This window comes from Desmodus rotundus, chromosome 6 (assembly GCF_022682495.2).
Source record: "Desmodus rotundus isolate HL8 chromosome 6, HLdesRot8A.1, whole genome shotgun sequence".
Taxonomy (NCBI): Eukaryota; Metazoa; Chordata; class Mammalia; order Chiroptera; family Phyllostomidae; genus Desmodus; species Desmodus rotundus.
Window position 1 is genome coordinate 89413901 of NC_071392.1, and position 24828 is coordinate 89438728.

General features: G+C 47.8%; 1 protein-coding gene across 2 annotated transcripts; it reads right to left on the reverse strand.

Moving 5' to 3' along the window:
- Positions 1–1424: 1424 nt before the first annotated feature.
- On the reverse strand, positions 1425–23779 carry ZNF398 (zinc finger protein 398). Of its 2 annotated transcripts, XM_053926550.2 has the most exons (6): positions 23580–23779; positions 20355–20750; positions 15172–15298; positions 14513–14626; positions 4539–4652; positions 1425–3254 (listed from the first exon to the last, which is right to left on the reverse strand). In XM_053926550.2, exons 1-6 carry the CDS (start codon positions 23601–23603, stop codon positions 2098–2100), a joined length of 1932 nt encoding a protein of 643 aa, XP_053782525.1. In that variant the 5' UTR covers positions 23604–23779; the 3' UTR covers positions 1425–2097. The 2 variants fall into 2 exon arrangements, with proteins under 2 accessions (XP_053782525.1, XP_071077815.1); XM_071221714.1 differs by lacking the exon at positions 23580–23779 and having other exon boundaries at positions 20378–20501.
- Between the last annotated feature and the right edge of the window lie 1049 nt (positions 23780–24828).

Genomic DNA, 24828 nt, shown 5'->3' on the forward strand with positions numbered 1-24828 from the left:
CATACCCTGATAAGTGCTTCAGCCCATTCCGAAAAGGAATGCACCATCTAACGGTGGCACTTTGATTCTTCTACCTTTTCTTTAAGGAGATCCAGGTGCAAACCCAGCTGGATCTCACTCAGGTTCCTAGTGGGTCACCCGTGAAACTAGAATTCCCAGAACCCCCAATTTTCTCAGACTATGAGTCCAGATCCTCGCTAGACAGCTCCCCATATGCCAGCACTGTTCTTCATCTGTCGCGGTTTGTTCTATACCCTCGGGTTTCTTCATCACCTCCAGACTCCAAGTTATGGTCTCACACACACTGCTTAGGTCTCCCACGATCCCTGGTATTGTGAATGTCACGGAGCAGAGGCTGTAAGTGTGAGTATCCTAAAGAGCAGCATGTTCAGGCAGAGCCTTCCCAGGAGCAAAGCTAGCTGGGGTAAGTGCTTTTTCCTAGTGTGGTTATATACAATCAGGCAGGGTAAAGGCTGAGCTAGGTGATAGGAAAAAAATGGGTCCTTCCCTTACCACTTCATCAGCAAAGTGTCCTAACTACTCCCAGACCATGTCTTGAGGCAGCTCAGATAGATTCAGGGGAAACAAGAGTGTGGGTGATAAAGAGCTTACCTGCCCAAGACTCAGCGCCTCCGCATTCTGTCTTCCACCTCAGGCTCAAAGCAAGAATAATACAACAAACCAAACTGATTTCAGTCAAGTTTCAGCAGGAATGTGTCTGCTTTGATTTGGCTGCTTATTTGGCGTTGACTGGATAGAAGCCAGAGGCAGAGATAGGATTTTGGCAGGAGGAGGAATGTATCACAAGATTTTAAAAAATTTCCTTAGAAGCTCACTTTTTCCCTTTCACCAGCCTTATTCTGCAAACAAAAATCTGAGATCTATAAGAGGAAAGAAAGGGACTTACACCCAATTACAAAGCCACTTCGGTGCAGAACAAGGCTCAAACGCTCCCAGGTGACTGAATGACTGCGACAAAAGGACACATGGTAGCCAAGGTCCCTGCAGGCACAATCAGCAGGAAGAGGCCCTCCCTGTGTATGTCTTAGCTCTGGGTGACCTATGCGGTCCCTCCATCTGCCCCAGACAGGTGAACCCCCTCTGGTGGCTCGAGAGAGCTGCATATCACACTAGCACCTCACTGCCGGGGAAATGGAAGCTGGGCGTCCACAGGCACTTCTGAAACTCCGTAACACTTCTGGAAGGTGCTGTAACCTTTTCTGCTGAAGATTGTCAAGAATATCAGACATCAGAAATGGAAAAGCCATCTATTGGCTTGTAAATAATAAACAATTTGAAAGAAATGACTCTGAGAAATGTGGTTCAGGCACAACTGTTAGTTAGGCTGTTCCGTCATTTCTCTGGGACCTCTAGCTTTTGAAGCTGGGACTCAGAACCCTGCTCCCAGCTTTTTAACCAGGACCTCAGCAGAGGTTTCTAGCAGCTTAAATGCCAGTGAGGCTGAATGCTGCAAATCAAGCTGGTGAAAGTTAAGGACTATTCTCCTTAAGAAGCTTTCAAATCAGATTTCTCACTCACCCAATATTTAACAAAATGTACTTAAAAGAATTAGTCTAGGAAACCTAGGAAAACTGTACTGAGCAATCATTTGGGGAGAGGTGTCCACTAGCACGAGTGGACTTTAGCTGGCGTCAGAGGAGCAGGAACAGGGACTGAGGCTTGACCAATTTCTTGTAACAACTGTCTTACCATCAGGAAACTAGTGAAAGGCTCAGCGAAACACGCTCTGCCTCAGATGGGCTTCAGGCTTTGGTTGCTCTCCCCATGCACCGGTCTCTACCCAGAGCTGCCATCATTCTCTATCCATTACCCTGTGATGAATGACAAGAGGCCAAATCTTGCTTTCCTATCTCCCCGCAACTTCTGCTTAGCTCACATGTTTGAAAAGATGGGGACGCTGGGCTCCTTTCCAGGCCATTCTGGGTTTCAGAATATGGTGTTCTTGTAATGCTACGGAGTTCCCAAACTCAAGCATGTCTCTAGTCAAGTGCATAGGACCCCAAGCGCATGAATGTGCCAACAGCGCTTACTGCGGGGGCCTAGGGTGAGCGCGCATAACCAGGAAAGGAGAGAGGTTCACAAAACTCCCCCTCCACTGCCCTCCCCATACCACTGATTGGCCTCTAGGCCTTCAGTGTTAACGCCTAGGCCAGAGGTTTGGAGCCCAGTCAGGAGGGGACCTGGAGGGTCAGGAGGCTGTCCAGATGGGTCACTCTCACCCCCACAGCCTCCACTGTGGCCCGAGCGCAGGTGGTCCTTGAGGGTCTGTTTGTAGCGGAAGCTCCTACCGCAGTAGGCGCAGGGGTAGGGCCGCTCGCCCGTGTGGATGCGCTGGTGCTTCATGAGATGGTGCTTGCGGATGAAGCTCTTCCCGCAGTGCGCGCAGCTGAAGGGCCGCTCGCCCGTGTGCAGCCGCCGGTGGTTCAGCAGGTGCTCCTTTCGCATAAAGCTCTTACTGCAGTCAGTGCATGGGTAAGGACGCTCGCCCGTGTGGATCATCTGGTGGCGAATCAGGGCCGAGTGGCCGTTGAAGTCAATGCCGCACTGGGGACAGGAGAAAGGCCGCTCCTGCGCATGCCCGCGCTGGTGGAGCAGGAGGCTGATTTTTAGGCTGAAGCTTCGGCCGCACTGAGTGCAGCGGAAGGGCCTCTCGCTGGCGTGGGCTCGGCGGTGGCTGGTGAGGCGGGCCTGGTCCACAAAGCGCTTTGGGCAATCAGGGCAGGAGAAGGGGCGCTCGGTGCTGTTATGGACCCGGAGGTGGTAGGTGAGTCTGGAGGGGTGAGTGAAAGTCCTGGCGCAGTGAGGGCAGGTGGGGGGTGTCTCACTGGTGTGGGCCTGGGGGTTGTTGCCGAGCTCGGCTTGCTGCGGAAAGTGCTTGGGACACTGGGCACAGGATAAGGGGTGCTCGCCAGCGTGGCTACACTGGTGGGTCAGCATCATGTCTTGGCTGAGGCTCTTGCCACAGTGGTGGCACGAGAACATCTGCTCCTCAGCTGGAGGCAGCAGGGGGTAGCTACCCAACTGAGTGAAAGTCACTTGTCCTTCAGAGGCTTCCGCTAGGTCATTGGCTGGCCGCCCAAAAGGTGTCATGGATGTAGACTGCTGGCTTTTGAAAGTCACATCTGAAAAAGTATCCTTTGCTGCTGTTGCTGGTGGAGAAGGGAAGGTGACTGGAACCTCAGGGCACAAGGAGGCCCTGGCAAGGCCTTCAGCTTTGATGACGAGCTGTTCATCTGAAAGAAAGGACTCAGGGTCATGCCCACCAACGAAGGTCTCACAGCGACTCGGGGATCCTCCCCGGCTCTCACAGACTGCCCAGGGCTCTCAGTCGGCTCCGGTGAGAAACTCGGTGGAGGGTGGAGCAAGTCATCACGCCACCCACGGTCCCTGTGGCAAATCACCCGAACCTCCCCAATGCTCCCCGCTTGGAAAAGGAACCACCTTGGCATCAGTCTTCCCAGCATTGCTCTCTTCACGTCCCTCCTCCGCTCGCCAGCTTCGGAAGAGACTGCTGCCTACTGTGACCAGGCCTAAAGTCGTGTATTAATCTACTCCTATCCCTCTCTATTCTGCCACGCAAACCCTGCATGGTTGTTAGCTCTCTTACTGACCCTGGAAATGAAGTGCACAGTTCTGCTTTGCATCTTTGCTCCTTCTGTCCTTCCTTTCGTAGAATGCATCCCCTCTCTGCCCAATCATAGCAATCATACCAATCCTCCAAGGCCCAGTTCTGGCTTCACATCCTTCCCTAGGCCATATCTAAAACCATAAACTAAAACTGATGCATGTTCTCCAAACACCTCATTTCCTGCATATAGGTAACCTATCCTGCTCACCCTTGACACTTAACAGGCAGGCCCAGTATTGATTTGTGTGTCCCCAATATAAGTATCTTGAAGAGCAGAAACTGTCTTATTTATTTCCTAGAGTCTAAAAGAACACAAGGCATAGAAGATAAAGGAAGTCAGGTTGTATAAAGTTATGTAAACAATCGGGTCCCTTCTGACCTTGAGGTTCTCTTTTAGGATTCAGATGGCAAAATACAGATGGTGCTCAGTACATTAGAAGGACGACGGCTTGTTTTGCTTCCCATCACCGTTTCTCCCGAGGGCTAGCTCTTCACCGACATTCCTGTCTGTGCCTCCCCCCTGACATTTTCGTCTCCACTGTCTGTCTGCTTGTCCTGCCCCCTTTTTGTTCTACCCTTTCCCGGTGATATTTAAATGTGCTCCTGTCTCCCCACCCTATTTTTGGTCTATCTGTATGTACTTCTTTTTCTTCCTCTGACAACTCTGATTTGTCTTTATGCTTAAAAGTGTCTTCTCACTTTAAATTTCTTAGTTTGAAACTTCTTAATTTCTCGGTTTCATTTCTAACTTACTTGGGCAGGTCTTTTTGCTCCTCTTCTCCCACTCTTCCCCCACCCCTTGCCTCTACAGGCCACCTCGCCCGCTGTGTCTTCAGTCAGCCTGGCACAAGTTGGACCTGGGCACGAAGGCCTCCAATCTGTTACTCACCAGCATAGGTACCCTTGTACACATCACTCTGCTTGGACTCTGGGGGGCCCCCAAGCTGGGGCTCCTCCTCTTGTTTAATCCAGGACAGGATATCTGATGTTGAAATGCCAGCCTCTATTTGTGTGGGAAAGAAAACAGCTTTCAGGGACTTGAATCAGAAAGTGGAAATAATCACATTGGTTTGTTACGCACTATGTTTTGCCCGCGTTCAACTCTAACAATAAAACTGAGCCAGCCTTCAAAAAAAGGCATACAACACCTAGAGAGCCAGTTCAAAATGAAGCCAGATTTATTTATTTTTACATGATGTACGTACTCAGCTTGATTCACTATTTTCAGTGAGCCCATTTCAAAACAAGTCAATTTTTATTTTGGAAATGACACCCTGAAAAAATCTAAAATCAATAATGCTTTTCATTAGCGCGATTATTTTAAAAATCTTTTCACTGTTTTGTCTTGCAGCTTTTTTATGAAATAATGGAAACAGGAATATTCTTTCCATCTAAGTAGAGAGGGCCCACAGATGTTAAATAAACAGTAAGACTTTATGGTGAAACAGCACATTTTCAAAGATTTGCTTTAAAATACAGCAAAAAAAAGTGAAGAAACACTATTGACCAAAAATTTTTTTCTCAAATGTTAATTAAAAATCAAATACACTTCCAGAACTACAAAGTTGGATCAGTTTAAATACAGCCCTGACTCCTCAGAAACATTATTTTTCAGATGCCCAATTCTAGGCTTTTTCTAAGAGATCACAGAACCTTTGCTTATTAAATGATATGTCATTGTTTCCTGAACGGGGGGTAGGGGTGGGAAGAATCATATTTGTAAGTCCCTCAGGCCTTAGGGATTCTTCCAGAAAGAAGAGAAGAACAACTTCCAAGGGCTTTACACACAACATGCCTCATTTGGTCAGTGCCGACACAGCTGTGCTTGCTATTCCAGCCGAGGCCTATATAACCTTTTTTGGCCTAAAAGGACAAGCTGGCAAGCTGACAAAGGTCCAGAGAGTAAATTCATACTCTCTATATCATTTCCCAGAAAAGCCTTGTAAGCAGGTTATGGCTTTATCGCCAGCAAATGAGAACTCACTGGTTTTCCCGATGCCTTTGACTCTGGCAGAGACCACTGAAATCTGAAGGTATGCCCAAGGCCAAAATAAGAGGCTGGACAGAACTAGTCCCCGAAGACTGTCAGGTCACGTGGAGAGAATGGAGACACAGATTTTAGCACTGGTTGCCTTTTCAACTTCCTACTTTGAGCTATAAGGCTAAAATCCATGAAACATACTCCAACTTCATTTTTTCTTTTTCTCCCAGATTAAAAAAAAAATTTTAAACCCTCACCCAAGAGTACATTCATTGATTGTAGACAGAGAGGAAGGGAGAGAGAGAAACATTGTTACCAGTTGTCTCCTGCAAGCAGCCTTTCAGTGTACAGGTCAATGCTGCAACCAACTGGGCCACCCAGCCAGGGCCCAGGTTTTATACAAACACATAGAGAGAGAAGGAAGTAGAAGGGCAAAGGGTAAGTATAAGGAAAATGATTTTTAACAGACACCTAGAGGATGAACTTCCTATTCATCGACAATATCAGACTTCTAAAATGCTTAATTGCTTCTCTGCATCAATTTTCTGAGTTACGAGTTAGTGCTCTAGAAACCTCGGTGAGTCCAGTGGTTGGACTTTTTTTGGCTTATTATTATGGATTCATACAATGTTATACATTTGATGAGTTACAATCTATTGCAGTCATTATGCTTTTTAATGCTTGAATTGTCCCTTCTCTGGCCGGCAGGAGCCCCTCAGATCTGCTCTACATCATTTCACATCATGGAACACCAGGTTTTCTGCATTTCCGGTGTGACAAACCATCCCAGGTTCACCCTGGACGTTCCCTGCTCCAGGCGCACAATCACGGATCTCTGAGAAATGGAATTTAGAGACCACAGTCGGGGTGATAAGGATGCTAACTGCTTACAGCCTGTCACCGCTTCAAGGTCTTTTCAATGGACAGAGCTATAAAACACATACCTTTTAGGAAAAGAAAAGTGTTATGAGCTTACATTCATATTTAAGGTTATAGGCTTTTAATTAAATCCTTTGATTTAGTACTTGTATCTTTTCTGTATTACCCTGGAAATTTTTGGTTCTTAATGACATTAACATGATCTCTGCTTCTCTGAATATATGTTTCAAAATAACAGCAATATTATTAACAAAAACATGAACTCAACATGAATATTTTTGATGGTACTTTTGGTCTTTAGGACATATTCCTCTAGGGATACGTAGGTAAAGTACTGTGCTCTGAAGTTATCTGAAAGAAATCTACTCTGTGCACTAGTATTTGTCACCAACATGACACAGTTTACTTGTTTCGGCATGTTTGATTTAAAAGAAAAAAACTTTTAATCAGAGAGTTTATTTAGAAAGTTACAAAAGTAGACGTGAGCCAGCTGGGCTGTGTCGGCTCAGCGAACAAGTAACAGAGGCAAAAGAAGGGCCCTTGGGGCTTAGGAGAAAGAACAGCAAAGGTACGTGCCTGGGGGCCAGAAGGACAAGGGAAAGACTCGGGCATGCTCCCAAGAGGGAGAGCGCACCTACAGAAGTTTTATATTAAGCAAAATATTTACAAGATTCCAAAATCAAAACTTTAAAATACAGTATGTTCAGAAGGTCTAGCTTCCAAGCTGTTCCTACTGGTTTTTAATTTTCCATCATTTCTTGGTGAAAATGTAAGCAAGTGTGTATGCATCTTGATAAGGCCCCTCTTGAAATGCAATACTACACAAACTGCTGTACCTGGAGTTTCACTTGCAGCACTTCTGGACACGCCTACGGCAGCTACCAGAGATCTCTCCCATTCCTTCCCATTCCTGTTCTGTGTGGCTGCACCATTGTTTACTCAAGAATTCCCTCCTGATGGGCACTTGGATTCTTTCCAACCTTTTGTTACAACGTTAGCCAGCAGCCAACCATAAAAGCTATGCAGGGCTGAAAACGAGCAAGCCAGTTCTCCAGAAGTGTAAGTGGCTGTTGTTACAGCTCATTGACTAAGTGTATCTTCACTGAACTTGGGAAACCCTAGGAAGCTAACCATTCGTTTTGAAAAATGACCCTAAAAGTTCCTCCAGTTGCTTAACTAACTAGATCAGTACAACTAAGCTAATATTTATTTGATTAAACAATCAGGTCTTGCCTCACAGTCACAGAATGCATAGAACACAGTTACATCAACTGCGGTTTGGTGGGTGTGTGTAACCTGGGGAACTTTCAGAAGGGCAAGAGCAGGGCAGTGTGAGCACTAAGATGGCCTGACACGGCCACCTGTGTTGTGACAGTATGGCAACTGCTGGCCAGGTCGCCACAATGGCACTCAGAGCACATTCCTCAAAGGCCTGGGGAGTCCCACCAGTGCACATTTAGCGACACAAATGAAAGTGCATCACTGGTTTGTGCAAACTGTGGGGTCTGGAGGAAGCCAGATAATCGAGAAAAACTGAATACTGACCAGGTAAGAGAGTCGATAAATGCTGAGGTTTTAGGTTTGAGAGGCAGTTAAAAATAGGAAGTCTGATCACAAGAAAATGTAAGATTGTAACATCTACACTGGTTGAATATGATTTTACCTGTGAGGAAGTCTGACTCCTTAAGCAGATGATAAAAATATTTGACATACGAAACTACCATTGGTAAAAATATGAAAACTTTTATTTTGAAACTTTCTGTGAAACAGGTGTGGGGCTATAACACAGTCGAGTGAATGTGTTAAGTATTTGTGCAATAATTTAAAACCTCTAAGTTTTATCATTTCCAGGGTGATTCTCGTTCTCAAATAGGATAAACTAAAATAAAAGGATTATACTGGATGTGACTTAACCACTGGTTTAGTTTATCAAAAGAAGGTCTTGCTGGCCCAGAATGAACAGGGATAAACGTGGGATAACGGTGATGCACACGAAGTAAAAACCATCCAAGAAGCCTCCCCAGTTCACTTCAGACAGAGACATAAAGGAATAGAAAAAGATATTTCATGAAAATGGAAGCAAACAAACAAAAAAAGCAGGGGTAGCAACACTCGTACCAGACAAAACAGACTTTAAAACAAAGGCCATATAACAAGAGACAAAGGAGGACCCAGAAATCCCATCTTTGGGTATTTACCCAAAGAAATCCAAAACAGTAAATCCAAAAAGACACAGGGATCTGTATGTTCACTGCAGCATTATTTACAACAGCCAAGGTGTGGAAGCAGCCCAAGTGGCCTTCCACAGATGAGTAGATAAAGAAAAAGTGCTGTTGCCCTGGCCGGTGTGGCTCCGTTGGTTGGAGCATCATCCCCAACACAAAAAGGTTAGGGGTTCGTTTCCCAGTCAGGGCACATATAGGTCGCAGGTTCAATCCCTGGTCGGGGTGCGTATGGGAGGCAACTGATTGATGTTTCTCTTTCATGTTGATGTTTCCCTCTCTCTCTCCTATCCCTTCCTCTCTTCCTAAAAGCAATGAAAAAATGTCCTTGAGAGAACCAAGATGGCGGCATAGGTAGACACACTGTGCCTCCTTGCACAACCAGAACTGACAGAGAATCGGCAAGGAAGTCCGACACCAAGGAAATAAAAAATAAACATTCATCCAGACCAGTAGGAGGGGTGGAGATGGGCAGCGGGGCAGAGAGGACTCGCGTGGCCGTGGTAGGACCGAGACTGCCGGAGTGTGGGACGAATGGCGCAGGCAGTCTGACCACTAGCAGACCCTACGGCCCCACATTCGCACACAGAGAAACTGGGACAAACAGTGGAGAGCGAAGCAGACCGTAACCCAGGGCTCCAGTGCGGGGAAATAAAGCCTCAAACCTCTGTTTGAAAGCGCCCGTGGGGGTTGGGGCGGCAGCAGGAGAGACTCCCAGCCTCACAGGAGAGGTCGTTGGAGAGACCCACAGGGGCCTAGACCGTGCACAAGCCCACCCACTCAGAAGCCAGCACCAGAGGGGCCCAGTTTGATTGTGGGTAGCAGAGTGAAAGATTGAGATCCGGTGGAGAGTGGAGCGGGCGCCATTGCTCCCTCTCGGCCCCTCCCCCATGTACAGCATCACAGCGCAGCCACCAGCATTACCCCGTCCTGGGGAACACCTAAGGCTCCGCCCCTTTAGGTAACAGACACTCCAGGACAAAAAAAAAAAAAAAAAAAAAAAAAAAAGGCCCAAATGACAGAACACTTCAAAACTCCAGAAAAAATACAACTAAGCGAGGAAGAGCTAGCCAACCTATCGGATGCACAGTTCAAAACACTGGTTATCAAGACACTCACAGAATTGGTTGAATCTGTTCGAAAACCAGATGAAAAAATGAAGCCTATGCTAAGAGAAACAAAGGAAAATGTACAGGGAACCAATAGAGATGTGAAGGAAACTGGGACTCAAATCAACGGTGTGGACCAGAAGGAAGAAAGAAACATCCAACCAGAAAAGAATGAAGAAACCAGAATTTGGAAAAATGAGGAGAGGCTTAGGACCCTCCAGGACATCTTGAAACGTTCCAACATCCGAATTATAGGGTTGCCAAGGAGAAGAGGAAGAACAAAAAATTGAAAACTTATTTGAACAAATAATGAAGGAGAACTTCCCCAGTCTGGCAAAGGAAATAGACTTCCAGGAAGTCCAGGAAGCTCAGAGAGTCCCAAAGAAGCTGGACCCAAGGAGGAACACACCAAGGCACATCATAATTACATTAGCCAAGATGAAACAGAAGGAGAGAATCTTAGAAGCAGCAAGAGAAAAGGAGACAGTTACCTACAAAGGACTTCCCATAAGACTGTCAGCTGATTTCTCCAAAGAGACCTTACAGGCAAGAAGGGGCTGGAAAGAAGTATTCCAAGTCATGAAAGGCAAGGACCTACATCCAAGATTACTGTATCCAGCAAAGCTATCATTTAGAATGGAAGGGAAGATAAAGTGCTTCTCAGATAAGGTCAAGTTAAAGAAGTTCATCATCACAAAGCCCGTATCATATGAAATGTTAAAGGGAGTTACCTAAGAAAAAGAAGATAAAAAATAGGAACAGTAAAAATGACAGCAAACTCACAGTTATTAATGACCACACCTAAAACAAAAACAAGAGCAAACTAGGCAAACAACTAGAACAGGAACAGAACCATAGAGATGGAGATCACATGGAGGGTTGTCAATAGGGGAGTGGGAGGGGGCGGGGGGGGGGGAGAAGGTACAGAGAATAAGTAGCATAAATGATAGGTGGAAAATAGTCAGGGGGAGGGGGAGGGTAAGAATAGTGTAGGAAATGTAGAAGCCAAAGAACTTGTAAGTATGACCCATGGACATGAACTATAGGGGGGGGAATGTGGGAGGGAGGGGGTGGGCAGGATGGAGTGGAGTGGGGGGGGGCAATGGGACAACCGTAATAGCATAATCAATAAATATATTAAAAAAAGAAAGAAAGAAAAAATGTCCTTGGGTGAGGATTAAAAAGATACATATAGTATCAGTGACCAAATAATGGCCACACACACAGCTGGTCTGCAGTTTGGCCCTAGTAAGAGTTAAATAATTTCAGTAAATTTCAAGTTTATATTTTTCTGTATTCTCCCATTCACTACTTACTACTCTATTCTCTACTAACTGTATTCGATTTTACCCCCGACACGGGGTATCAATGACTATTCCAAAGGAGGGTGTAATAATTTCGCTTTCCCTTTATCAGATACAGATGATGGAGGGAAAGCATAAAATTAATTCTATTCTACCTATATATTTTTATTTAATAATAATGCACCGTTCTTCTGAAAGCTCTAAAATGTAATACGGTAATAAATTATGGGTTTTTAAGAAATATGGATAAAATCCGAAATGTATTTTTAGAACATGAAGTACATCAATATCTAACAGACACACTGGTCTAACAGCACGTTCCATGGTATATTAAAATTGATTAAAAGATGATGTTAGAGGAGAGAGAAGTTGCTTGCTTGCTCAAAAATCAGAAAATTTGATTAGCTTTTTCTAATGACTTAAATGGTTAAAGTGGATAATCATCTATCGAGAAGATATTTTATTAGTTCTGTCACTGAAGTTGCCTAAAATTAGTATCCTCCACACAGTCTTCATGTGAAAGGATCAGTTATGTACCTTAATGACCAGACAGTTTAATACTATTCTCCACTGAAAAGAACCAGGACTTTAAAAAATTTTTTATTTATTGATTTTAGAGAGAAAGAGAAAAGGAGAGAGAGAGAAACGTCAACCTGTTGGTCCACTTATTGATGCATTCATGGGCTGACCCTTGTTTGTGCCGACTGGGGATCAAACCTGCAACCTTGGTGCATCGGGACGCCGCTCCAGCGGACTAAGCTACCTGGCCAGGATGAACCAGGACTTTTTTAATGTGTAAGGAGAACAGAAATCCACACAAGTTTGTTGTTAGAAAGGCCTGCTTGCAAGGTTGGCCCCTGGCTGGCAAGCAGTTGCCTACGCTGAGAGAAAACCTCCCTGAAAGTTAAGAATGCCTCAGTGGGCCTACACTGTACAGTATGGTTTGCGCTGAACACCCGCTGCTCTCCTTCTGGGAGCCTGGAACTGGGGCACGTGCTGGGCGGAGGGGGCCTACGTGACCAGCTCCCACCAAAGCCGGTCTCTAATCAGCTTCACTGGGAGATAACTCACTGCAGGTGTTGTCACAACTCTGTGCTGGAGGAATTAAGTATGTCCTGGACAAAGACGGGGACTCTTCAAACTACTCTGTTTCTGCCAGACCTTGCCCACTGTTTCTTATCTTTGCTGTTTGCTTTGTACCCTGTCGCTGCAGTAAATCTTAGCCCCGGGCATGACTACATGCTGAGTCCTGTGTATCCTCTTCGTGGGCGACCGGACCCGAACGTGGTCTCAGAGCCCCGAACACAGCCTGGAACTGTTCTTTCTTTTTTTTAAGAAAACGAGCATTGAGGCAGTACTTGGAAGGACACAGGAGAATTTAAACTCCCCTCACTTGCCAAGTTGACAGTTTGAACAACACAAAGAAAATAACTGACTTAATAAAAACTCTTGAATATATAGTTAAACATAAAAGGGGGAAATACAAAGGGTTTTCTTTGTGTGTGAAGATTTTATTTATTTATAGAGAGAGGGGAAAGGAGAAGGAGAGAGGGAGAGAAACGTCAGGGTTAAAGGGTTCTGCAGACAGACACATCTGAGGGTCTTTTTCAATGCTGCATATTGATCGGTCTAAGCAGGGGTGTCCCACCTGTGGCCCGCAGGCCGCATGCATCCCACCATGGCTACGAATGTGGCCCAACACAACACTGTAAATTTACTTAAAACACTATGACTTTTTTGTGATTATGTGTTGCAATGTATTTAATGTGTAGCCCAAGACAACTCTTCTTCTTCCAGTGTGGCCCAGAGACGCCAAAAGGTTGATAGCCTGGAAGTCATGTGCCTCCTATCCTCAGGTTCTGGTAAATATCTAGGTTGTTAATTGCCAATGAAAGCTACAACTGTGAAGATCAAACCACAGTATTAAGTAAATCCAAAGCTCAGTGTGTTTAATATTAAGTAAAAATGAATTGCTGTACACAGGCTGACTACCCACCAATTGACAAGATGGAAGGTAAATGAATCTTTCATACATCATTACAAAACCAAATTACTTACATCTTTTCCATTTGTCCCCAAAAAGAAACGACACACTGATTTATGCTAGCTGAGGGCTATGTCAGGTAAGTAACAGGAGCAGACTAAAGAGTTACTTCTAATAATGAACCTTTCTGGTTAGGTCACCCGTCGTCATTTGTGATGTGAATTTAGGCTCATTACATATATCCGTGACATAGACAGTAATCAAACTCGATCTGTTACATTGCCTAAATACTGTCACCCACGCAGTCTTAAAAATAACGTGTGGCAGGTGTGTGCTCACCTCAGAGAGAATGGTCACTTAAGATTTGGGCATCTCAGTATATGTAAAATTTACCTCAAAGGAAAAAACACTGGACTCCAGGTTGATGACCTTCTCGCTGAACCGCGCGGGGGAAGGGCGCTGGCGTCTGCACCGCCTCTGAAACCCAGTGCAGACGGCACGGTGCTGACGGATGGAGGGGTGCAGAAATGGGTACCCATGTGAGGAGAAAGAGTAAAATGGTAGTGGCAGAATCTAGGTGACAGGTGTTTAGGGGTTCACTATAAAATTGCTTTGACTTTTCTGATGTTTGAAAATTTTTGTAATAGAATGTTAGGAAAAAAATAACAGCGTATGGGATACTTGTTTTCTTTACGAAGAAACTCCAGGCTGTGTTTGGGGTTCCAAGGCCACCTTCCGGTTCAGTAACCCACTACGTAAGAGAAGTTCATCTGGTAGAGACGTCTGCAGGATGAACTTTCTGTGAGCTTTCTATCCAGCAAAGAGCAAAAATGGTATGGATTTTTCTGCAGCATAGGTGGGACTTGAGGAAAAAACAAAACTCTACATTGGCTAGCAGTCTTTCCTACACAGGACCAAGTAGCTGCCAACCCAAAACATTGGGGAGGGTTCATTAATGACTGCTGGCTCCCACACCAGGTGACACCTGCTTTGGGGTCCCCGGGTTAAGTGCGTCTCTGAGGGACCACGCAGACTCCCAGCCCCTCCAGCACTTCTCTGTGACCAGGTGTACAGTCCCTGAAGCCCCTTCCCTCCACATGAACAGCACTGCTCGCTCTGCCATCTAAGGACATGATTGTTTTACTAAATAACTAGGGCTCGCGACCTCTGTCGTGGAATGCAGTCAGTAGCCCTCAGATGTGTGGTACTGATGGGTGGAGGCACGGACAAGGTGACCTCTCAGCTCGCTCTCCTACCGACTCGGTCAGTCTAGCTGCCGTAGCACGGAGAGGCTCTGGGAGCCCCCAGCCCTGCTTCCTTGTTCTGAGCCATCACCTCTGGCCAGAAAAGGGAGACAGAGTGGCGAACCTCTGCTCCCTCTTACCTTCACTGGGGTCTGTGGGAATCGCACTTTCCTCTGGCCCGGCCTGGTCCTCTGTATTATGTTCTCCTTCTGGCTGAATCTGAGATAAGACATCAGGTTGATTCATGGCATAATCTAGGAGGAAGAAGGGAAAGGGGGTATGACAAGAGATAAGTGAGAATGATGATGAAGTGTCATCAAGGTTGAGCTGAAGGCTCTGAGGTCCCCAGCCCAAGGAGATTTCCTTTAGACTCAAAATCACTTCTCCCCATACATTCACCTCCAGCTACGGGCGCTGTCTGTTAGAAAAGCCGGGAAGGGGAGAGGTAACGTATGGGGAAAGCACACGGGCTACTTTACATGGCCCACCTGCTGCTCTCACTGAGCAAGAGTGACAGTGTGTCTTGAGAGGAAGGATCGAGTCCCTCTCAAAGTGAAGGACACCCAGGGATTCCACTGCAGCTGGCACATCCGTAACCCTGAACTTCTTCCTCTGTCCTGACTGGCACAAGGAGAAGCTATATTTCCTATTAGCACGGGGTAACTGGGAATCTGGCTTGGAGCCAGACTCTGATGTGTGCAAGGACCGCCCGAAAACAAGGACCACTGGATGAAAGGGAGTGTTCTGAGCCCTCTGGGGCTGCTGTCTCCTCACTCACAAGGTGCCAACTTAGCCTCACCCATGGAGATGAGAGACTCGTAGTTGCCCTTCATGATATTCTTGTAAAGCTCCTTTTGCCATTCTTCTAACTTCTCCCACTCTGGAGTAGAAAAGTAGATGGAGATATCATCAAACGCCACAGGCACCTGAAATCACAATGACACGGGTCAGTCTCTCCCACTGCAACTCAATCACTCAATAATCTACACTAAGTGCTGCCTTGTAAGAAACCAAGTGAGGTGCTGATAGGACACAGGAAAAAATGAAGACACAGATCCAGCCTCCAAGAGTGGACCGTGTTTCAAGGAAAAAGGCGGTGTGTTTCAGGCTGCAGTCATAGAGATAGGTACAAATGAGCAGCAGTATTTAATTCACATAACACAACATATTCTGAATATCCACTAAGTACTAGGTTTACCCCAAACACCACAATTATAAAAATAAACTTTCTGTCCAAATGGAGCATGTGGCTATATTCGAACTAATGGCACGGAGGAGAAATGTTGGAAACTAGGGCTGTGGTGAGTCTAGGAGAGAGAGGACTTTGGCTAGTCCTAAGGGACAGGTAGGTTACAAACAGGCTAGAACCATAAAGAGCCCGTTTTTACAACTTGCTCAGCACCTAAAATTGGACTCAGGGCAAATATAGATACTCAATAGTTTATTTTTATCTACTCTCACCACACAAAAGATAACTTACAACAAATGTACAACAAATGAAGATAAAATAACGACAGAAATAAAGGGTCAGGATGGGCTTCTGGTTCAAGGCAGTGAACTATGCACACGCGCACTCCCCGGGGTTCCACGGAGATGACGGTCGTGAGATGAGGAGGGGCCACCCACAGCAGTACCAAGAATGAGGAGGAGAGGCCATCGCTAGGATCGGAACTTCTGGGGGGGGTTCTTACTGGGGCCCAGAGGAGGGGGTCGTGCTGGGGTCCGAGGTGGCAGCACCTCCCTGCGCCAGGCAAGGACTGCAGCTGGGGATCCCGGAGAACCCCAAGCTTAGAGCTGGCAGGTACACTGAGCAGAAGAGCAAGAGGTTCTAAACTGCACTTGAAGGTCTATCTTTAGAAGAGCAGCCTTACTGTCGTCCTCACCCGCCCGGTACAGGGAGGGAGCAGCAGCATTCACCACAAAGCTGAAGCCACAGGCCTCATCTGCAAGGAAACTTACCCACCTGCCTGGAGAAGCGGGGCCTCCAGACACGGTGTGACCACCAGGAGTATGGTCTTACTGGGGGCCACTGGGTGGTCCCTGCACTGCCTACCTGCTCCCTGCCACAGCTCCTTAAAGAGTAGCCGTGTGTGTGGAGCACCTAAGACCTAGTGCTCTCCTGCAAAGGGAAGATCCTCTGTTAAACAGACTTACACAGTGGGCGAGAAGACAGGCCTGCTTCCCATAATCACCCTATTAGTCAATCGAATTCTCCACTTACACGAGTGTACAACCAAGGATTACTCAATATTAAAAGAAAAAAGACAAAAACTAACAGCACCAAGACGAACAAACACTACAAACAACCCTAGAGGCAAAAAAAACACAATAAATTGGAAATCAGACAAACCTCTAACACAGTCTCAGAGAAGGTCAAATACATATTGCACCCATTAAAAAAATTCCAGCTGCTTTTAAAAAAGAACCAGAAAATATCCTTTTAAAAAAAATCCTTATCCAAGGACCTGTTTATTGATTTATTATTATCTTTTTTAAGAGAGAGATCAGTTGCCTTCCGCACCCACCCCAGCTGGGAATCGAACCCGCAGCCTTTTTGGGGTACAGGGATGATGCTGCAACTGACAGAGCCACCCAGCCAGGGCAGGAAATAAATTAAGCATATAATGTTAACATAAAAAGTAGAAAGGCTGGAAGGCAAAGCCACAGAACTCTGGTTAAAAAGGTGGAAAAAAAAGAAGGAAAAGTTGAAAGACCATAATCCATCATCTGTCAAACTAGTTCCAAAATGAAAATAGGAAAAAAAGGAGAGGGGATAAAATGTTACAAATACAGGTTCACAGAAGAAAATTTCCCAGAGCTGAAAAGATACCAGTCTTCTGACTGAGAGACCACACCAACTGCCCAAAACACATATAAAGAGACCTATACCCAGACATTTCCTCCATAAATTTTAGAAAAACTAGTTCGAAGAGAAGATAAAAGCTTATGGAGAGAAAACATAGATTTCTTACAAACAAATGAGAACTGGTTTGGTAGTACACTTTTCATCAATGGCATTTGATGACGTGAGACAAAGGACCAATGCCTTTAAAATTCTAAGAAAGTTGGAATATTATTCAGCCTTAAAAAGGAAGGAAATTCTGACATGCTACGACATGGATGAACCTGAGGTGTTATGTTGGTGAAATAAGCCAGTCACAAAAGGACACATGTCACTTATGTAAGAATCATCAAATTCCCAGAGAAATAAAGTGGAATGGTGGGTGCCGGGCACGTGGGGAGGTGGGCAGGGAGACTGTTTAACGGGGACAGAATGTCAGTTGGAAGTTCTGGACATGGGCGGTGGTGACGGCTGTACAATGTGAACACGCTTCATGGCTCTGAACTGTGCACTTAAACACGGTTAAAACAGGCCCTGTCATGTACGGCTTCCCACAATTTTAAAAATTAAAATAAAGAAAAAATTCTGAGGGAGAATTATTTTGAACTTGGAATTCAAAAGTAGGGGCAGAATAAGAGTATTTTCAACAAAGCAAGGACACAAAACTTTACTTGCCATAAATTGATCTAGCAAATCTTCAATATATGGGATTTCATTAAGAAATGTTTAAAAGAAATCACAACATTATTCTATATAGGATTTTAGAGTTTAAGACGGACAGTTTAAGTGTTACACATTTACCCAGGAAGACAGTAAGTAACTTCTACTTACCTCTTCTGTTATTCTTACAGCAAACGCTAAGTAAATCGCCCTAACCGAGGCAGAACACTCAGTGGGGCAGGGTCTCCACTGGACAGGACTCAAGAGATCCCTCCCAGGCAGCTCTCCCCGCTCAGGGCCAGCGACCCTCACTCTCTCCACTCTCTCTCTCCGCATTCACCCAGCAGCCCCTCCACGTGGACCTCTGTCTTCGCCACTGCGCTGAGCAGCTCTCGTCTAAGCCGCCAGCGAGGCCTACGTTGACAAATCACATTCACTGCCCTCATCTCTCTAGACCTCTCAGCAAGAAACTCAATCCAAATGAACAGTCTGTCCTTGAAACACTTTTCCCCTCGCCCAGGACCCCACACACTTCCTGGTTTGGTTTCTTGTCCTCCGTCACGGCCACTCCTCCTCCCACTCGCGGAGCTTTGCCCTCGGACTCTCTGGCTTCTCCACTTTCTCTCCTGCAGTAACCACTCCCTGTCTATGACTTTTACACCACCCTCTGCACGTCAGCGATTCCCAAACACTCCTTCCCTTGGAGCTTCAGAGGGCACTCAGCACCTCTCCTGAATGTGTCACGGCATCACCAACCTGCAGAAGGAAAACTCCCAACTCCCCCCACCCCCAAGAGAGTTCCCATCTCAGGAATCGTCAACACCCCCTTGCAGTTCTTCAATCCCAAGGCTAAGAGTCAGTGAACCTAAGAGCATGTTCTCTGGGCTAAATATAACTCTGTTATTTATACTTAGTAACTATGTGATCTGGGACAAGTTAGGGTTCTTGTGGAAATAACGGAAACACTTATCACTCGGTGGACTTACAACTACTGTGCCCAACTCCTCACTCCCTGATGCCCGTCAGCAAGGCCTATCATCACTTCTGCCATCCGAACGTCCTCACTCTGTCCTCTCGTGTCCGTTGCCACTACCGCTACCCTCGTCCAAGCCACTCTCATCCCTCAACCATTACAGCAGCCTTACTCATTTTCTCATTTCTGTTCTCACCCTCACGGTCCACTCTCCACACAGCAGCCAAAGGGACTCTTGCAAAATACACAGCAGATGTATCTCCTCTGCTCAACACCCTCCAACTTCTTCCCTTAGCAGTGCTAAGATAAAACCCAAATTCCTTACCTTGGTCTCCAATGTCCTACGTCAGAGGTTCACAAACCTAGTCACACATTAGAATCAGCTATGGAGCTTTAAGAATTATTAATGCTCAGGCCCCTTCCTGGACCCGTCAGATCAGAATCTCGAAGGGGTGAAGTTCACCAAAGTTTAAAGACCCTCTAGGTGATGCCTGTGTGCAGCCAGGGCTGAAAAACGCTGCCCTAAATGACCCGACCCTGCCCGTTCTTCCAGTCACGCCCTCCTTCCATCACTGTACGCACTGTCAAGGCTGTCTTCCACAGTTACGAAGGATGTTCATTTCCTTTCTCTCCTGCCTCGCTCCAAGTCTGTTTGTGCCTTCGGGACTTGCACTAGGTACCCTTCCTGCCAGAAAGTTCTTCCTCACATCTTCTCACAGTTGGGTCCTTCCTGTCAATCAGTCCCAGCCTAAATATTAGCTGCTTTCTAAGACCTTCACTGATAGCCAATCTAAAATAAATTCCCAGATAGCACTTTCCTTTTTATCAAAGCACTTAAATGTATTAATTTTCTTGTCTGTTTATATTGTCCTTCTTTCCCCACTATAATTTAAGCTCCAGGGGAATTTACATGAATTGTTCATAGCTACGCCTTCAGGATGCAGATACCAAGCAAAACAGTAAGTGCTCATGAAATACGTGTTGAATAAACGAATAAACAAACAGGCACGCGGCCTCAAGGCTGTCTTCCATAGCTAAGAAGGATGTTTATTTCCTTTTGTTTTAAAGGCTAGTCCCTCCAGGAAGGCTGGGCCCCAGCCCTGCAGCTCACTTCAGGGAAGACCCCAAGCTCTTACCCCAACCACTTACTTTGAGTCCCTTCCCTTGTCCCCCCTCTAACTTTTCCACCTGCATTGCCAACACATTCAAACTGACTCAGTTAAATGATATTTAATTTAGTTGCCACATCAAGATTGTGACAGACAGATTAACAAAGAAAAGTGACTTGTGGGTAATGAACAGGAGAAAGTGAAAGAGGGAAAATCCATCCGCCAGATCACCAACTCTATTTGGAGTTTCCAATCTGAAGTTTGACACTTCAGATGATTGCTAAATTGAACATGCAGTGCTCCCCAAGCAGATAAACACAAAACAACTTCACGGGTCCCTCGACTGTCCCTTACTAAGGACCAGTGGTACCACTTTCCATCCAGAAGTGAAGTACTACCTTTGGGATATCTCCTTTCATACCCGGGGGCAGCCGCAGGATCCAGAAGTTCCTGTTCCTCAGCAGGTTCTCCAAGTTCTCCAGGCGCCTCTGCAGCAGCCCGTACTCCTGCAGCAGCGTCCCCAGCACGGCCCACTTGCCCTCCAGCTGGTTCCCAAGATCAGCCACTGTCTTTTCACAGCTGGCCAACTTCTTCTCTGCTGTCCCTGTCCGTCCTTCCAGGTGCAGGAGTCGCCGGCTGTGCACCTCCACCTTTCTCTCTATAGCCTGCACGGCTGCCACTACTGTCCACAGGGAGATGGCTGCGGTCTGCAGGTGCGCCTCGTTTGCTGCTGGGGGCGTGGGCAGAGGAAGGGGCTGCAGGGACGTGAGGCACTCGGAGTCCCATTCCGAAGTCTGTATGCAGTGGAGAGATGAGACAAGACACTGAGTGTTAGAAGGAGCCTTAATCCAAACTCCGGGGAGATAAGGGCTACTTGACTGGGCATGTGAGATTCACCCAATACGCAGTGCCTGCACAAGCCTCATGGTCTCGGAGCTCATTGGCCCCAAGAGCCAAAACTGCTCTGGGGGGTCAGGGAAGGATCAGGTGAAGACAGCAAGTGAAACCGGATCAAGAACCAGCCTGGCATATTCCGTAGGTGCAGGGAACATTGGCCGATCCACTCTGTCTGTGGGAAAGGCCCACGTTCCCCAGGACGTCCCAGGTTACACCCAGCTCACGTGCCCTGATAAACCCCTCACTGACTTACGCACTGGCCCTGTCTACCAACTGCAACCACACTGTTCAGTTACAGTGAGGACGCTTTGAAGGCTGAGTCTGGAGGGCTATAAAACAGGAGGCAGAGCAGACCTGTTTATTCTCATGCTGTGTTACTCCGCCGGGCAGAACTAGAACCAACGTGGAATTCTCAGGCAAGTAAACTTTGGCCTATATAAGTAACTTTTGAACTAGATCTTTAAAGAAAATAATAGCCTGCCCTATCACTGAATACACATTGAAACAGTACATTTAAAAAAACCAGAAATTCCTACAACAAATAGGAGGTTAGCCGAGCATTACAAAGACTTCTGATGCTATGGTAACCGGCATTCTGGCCACGACCTCCCACCCCTCCAACTCAGCCACTACATTATTTTTATTTCACCTGCTCTGCAATCCCACTAAACCCTTGAACATTCCACTTGCTGCTAGTTCATCAGCCTGCTCCAAGCGTTGCTTTCCTCCTCAGTGATCCCTTCAGCCACCTTCCTCCCTGTCTACCTGCCTTACCCCCTCAGCACCCTCTAGGTGTGAATCAGTCCAATTGTTCCTCATTCCCCGTTCCTGTAGGCAGGCCAGTGAGTCACCCAACCAGGTAAACTGGTCACGGCACACACCAACGGTCTCTAAGCTGGGCGGGGACTCACCCTCCGGGTGTCCCCAAGCTGCTTTTCCAGGTCCCTATGGTGGCGGCTGCAAACCCCAGGCCCTCTCCTCAAACTAATGTGCATAAGAATCATCGGGTTAAAATGCAGACTTTGATTCAGCAGGGCTGGGAGGAAAACAGATTCTGCATTTTTAACCAGCTCCCCGGTGAAGCCGCTGCCACTGGGCAGGGAGCACGTGTTGAGAAGGAAGAGCCTGGCCACCGCAGGCCCTCACACTCAGATGGGGGGCGGGGGGGGGGGGGGAACTGGAGTAATTAGACTGAAACTCTCAACTCCTTCTTCACCTTCCACCTCAGACTCATTAATAACTTAACCCATGCTTCCTTTCCTCCCCACAGGAAGAAATTTCATCCTATTTAAAACAAATCTCTCCACTCACACTCCGAATGCCAACTCCTTCCACATTTTTAGGGACGTTGTTCTCCGACCCCCCCCCCCCCCCCCCCGTTTCATGGTCAATATTTCAGTCTCTCCTGATTGTTCTCCATAAGACTGCCCCGCACTGGTCAGCATGGTAGCCACGTGTGGCTACCGGGCAGAGACGCGCTCACTGATTGACCTGAGCTGCGAGTATGACATACACACCCCATTTCCAAGACTGAGTTTGGGGGGACAAACACAAAACTCGATTAATTTCTTAATTTTGACCACACATTGGAAATATTTTGTGTACCCTGGGTCAAATAAAATAGATCATTAAGATTAATTTCATCTACTTCTTTTTACTCTTTAAGTGTGACTACTAGAAAATGTCAAGTGACATCTGTGGCTTCCATTATATTTCTATTGGCCGGGGTTGGCAGACACGTGCCACCTCCACCATACACGTGCATGCATGCACACGTGCACACGTGTGTATACATGCATGCATACGTGTGCGTATACATACGTGCACATGCGTGTATATACATATACACATACATAAACATTTAAAGCTGGGAAAAGGTAGTCCAGGGCAGAGATTCCGCTCCGCTCTCTTCCCCACCCCACTGCTACTGCTCCTGTCTTTCCTGCGCTTTTCCCCGTTTCCCAGTCACGCCCCAGTAGCCCCGTCTGGCTCCCGACCCACTGAAACGGCTCTCTTCGGGGTGACCAAAGCCTCTTAGTCGGCAAATCCGAGACCTAACTCTCCAGCCCCACGTCCGCTGTCTAGTCCCTGCTCACGCTGCCTGGGTCTCGTGTGCCCAGACTGGGACGGTCACCTGCAGCCCTCCAGCTGGCGGAGGGCTTGGCGCCCACAGGCCCGCAGTCACCACCGCCTGAGTGAATAAACACGTAAAGTAAGCCCACCCAGGGCACTGACGGAGGGCCCCCGTGCGTCCGGCACTGTCGCGTGCTGGGCCCTGGGGAATCCCTGACCCCCCGCAGTCCTTCGATCACGCCTGTCACTGTCACACCGCCTCTGTGGCTGTGCGAGGCTCAGAGGGGCCGCGCCGAGAGCGATCTCGCGCCCAGAGCTGTTGAACGGTCGATGGAAACGACACACCAAGCCCACCACCCTACGCTCGCGGGAACCCTCGGATCGGCAGGGGAGCTCGGGGCCTCACACCGAGGGCGGGGCCTCAGGATGCGGGAGGGGACCAACCCTTCCACACTCGCGCTGGGCGTCAGGGTCCCAGGCCCCTCAGCGGCCGGCGGGCCCCGGGGGCGCCGGTGCTCGGTCGCTCGGGCTGCGCCCCGCGCCTGACAGGCCCGGCCTCCTGCCCTCCTCCCCTCCTGCCGGCCCGGGGACCACAACCCGAGACGCCCAGACCCTGCCGGGCGCGCAGCAGTCCGCGCGCGGGCCGCCCTTACCGGAGCCGGGGCCGCCTCGGCCATGGTCCTGCGCTGTCCTGCCCGGCCCGCAGTAGTCGCCGCCGCACGGCCTGCCTTCCGCGTCCGGGCTCGCGCGGCCGTCGGGCCCGGCTGCTGGGGGCGAGAGGACGCGGCAGGGGCAGGGGCGGCCGGCCGGAGGTGGAGCCCGAGTGACGGAGGAGCTCAGCGGCGCTCAGCCCGCAGCAGTCCCTCAGCTGGCGCTTTGTGGGCACCGAGCGCACGCCAGGCACGGCTGCGGCCTAGACGCGCCGCCCGCCGCCCGCCGCCCTCCGCGCAGCGCGCCCTCTGCCGGCCCAGCGGACCTGCCGGCGGCTGGCCTGGCTCGGCTCGTGCACGGCGGTTGCACTAGCAAACGAGTGTGTTGTTTTCCCACACCTGAGAGCGCTCAACAGGTTGCGGCTCAGGGCCCAGCCCCAACCAGGGCTCGTCCGGGGAGTGTTTCTTCCAGGAGGCCCAATGAACAGGCACCGCCCGAAAGGAGGTGCTGGGGCGGGAGGCAGCCCAATTCAGAAAGATGGAAGTGAGCGAAGTGCGGAGGTCGGGAGCCAGAGAGCCTGCGGGCTAGGACGAGTGCCAGAGGGGCCCACGGCTCTGATGAAGAGGATGTTCGTCATTTCCAGAAACTGGAAGGTGCCTAATGAATCGGTTCACGACCCACGTGATCCGTGTTAGGATCAAAACTTACTGTACAGTTGTCCTTACAGCCTGATCACTGAGGTCAGTTTGTTGGGTCTGTGCTAATGAATGGTCAGGAAAGAAGCCCTCGTTCTGTAGGGGAGGTTGTGTTTAGGGTTGACAACCACGTCACCCGGAGTTACTAGCACAGTTCTCTTTTCAAACAAGTTGAACGTGAATCATAGTCTCCCAAACCTGTATGTCAACAACTGTATCAAGCCAATGTCCCTGACAAAGTACATAAATCACAAAAGTATGAGAACCATCCTGTCGGGGCACCTGCATTCTAAGCTATTTTAGGCAGTAGCTACACCTGCAGTATGTGAGTTGAGATCTCCCTGAATGTGTATGTTTTGGTCAACAGGAATGCTTGGCAATTAAAAATCGCAATTCTATGAATCAGAATATCACCATGACAGAATGAACATCCAGAAAAAAAAGGGGGGGGGGATCTGAATTTTCTCGGAAAGAACGTTAATTTTTATAATTTTATTATTAAAAAACGTAGGTAGTCAACTGCTGCATACCTCTATGGCCATTAAACAGGGACGTC

What these genes read in the sequence shown, in the direction of transcription:
- ZNF398 (XM_053926550.2), bottom strand. Translation starts at nt 23,603, where the DNA reads ATGGCCGAGGCGGCCCCGGCTCCG. An exon ending in CCGAGGCGGCCCCGGCTCCG is followed by an intron (nt 20,751 to 23,579) that starts GTAAGGGCGGCC and finishes CACTGCATACAG; the next exon opens with ACTTCGGAATGGGACTCCGA. An exon ending in GTACAAGGGTACCTATGCTG is followed by an intron (nt 3,255 to 4,538) that starts GTGAGTAACAGA and finishes CCTTTCTTTCAG; the next exon opens with ATGAACAGCTCGTCATCAAA.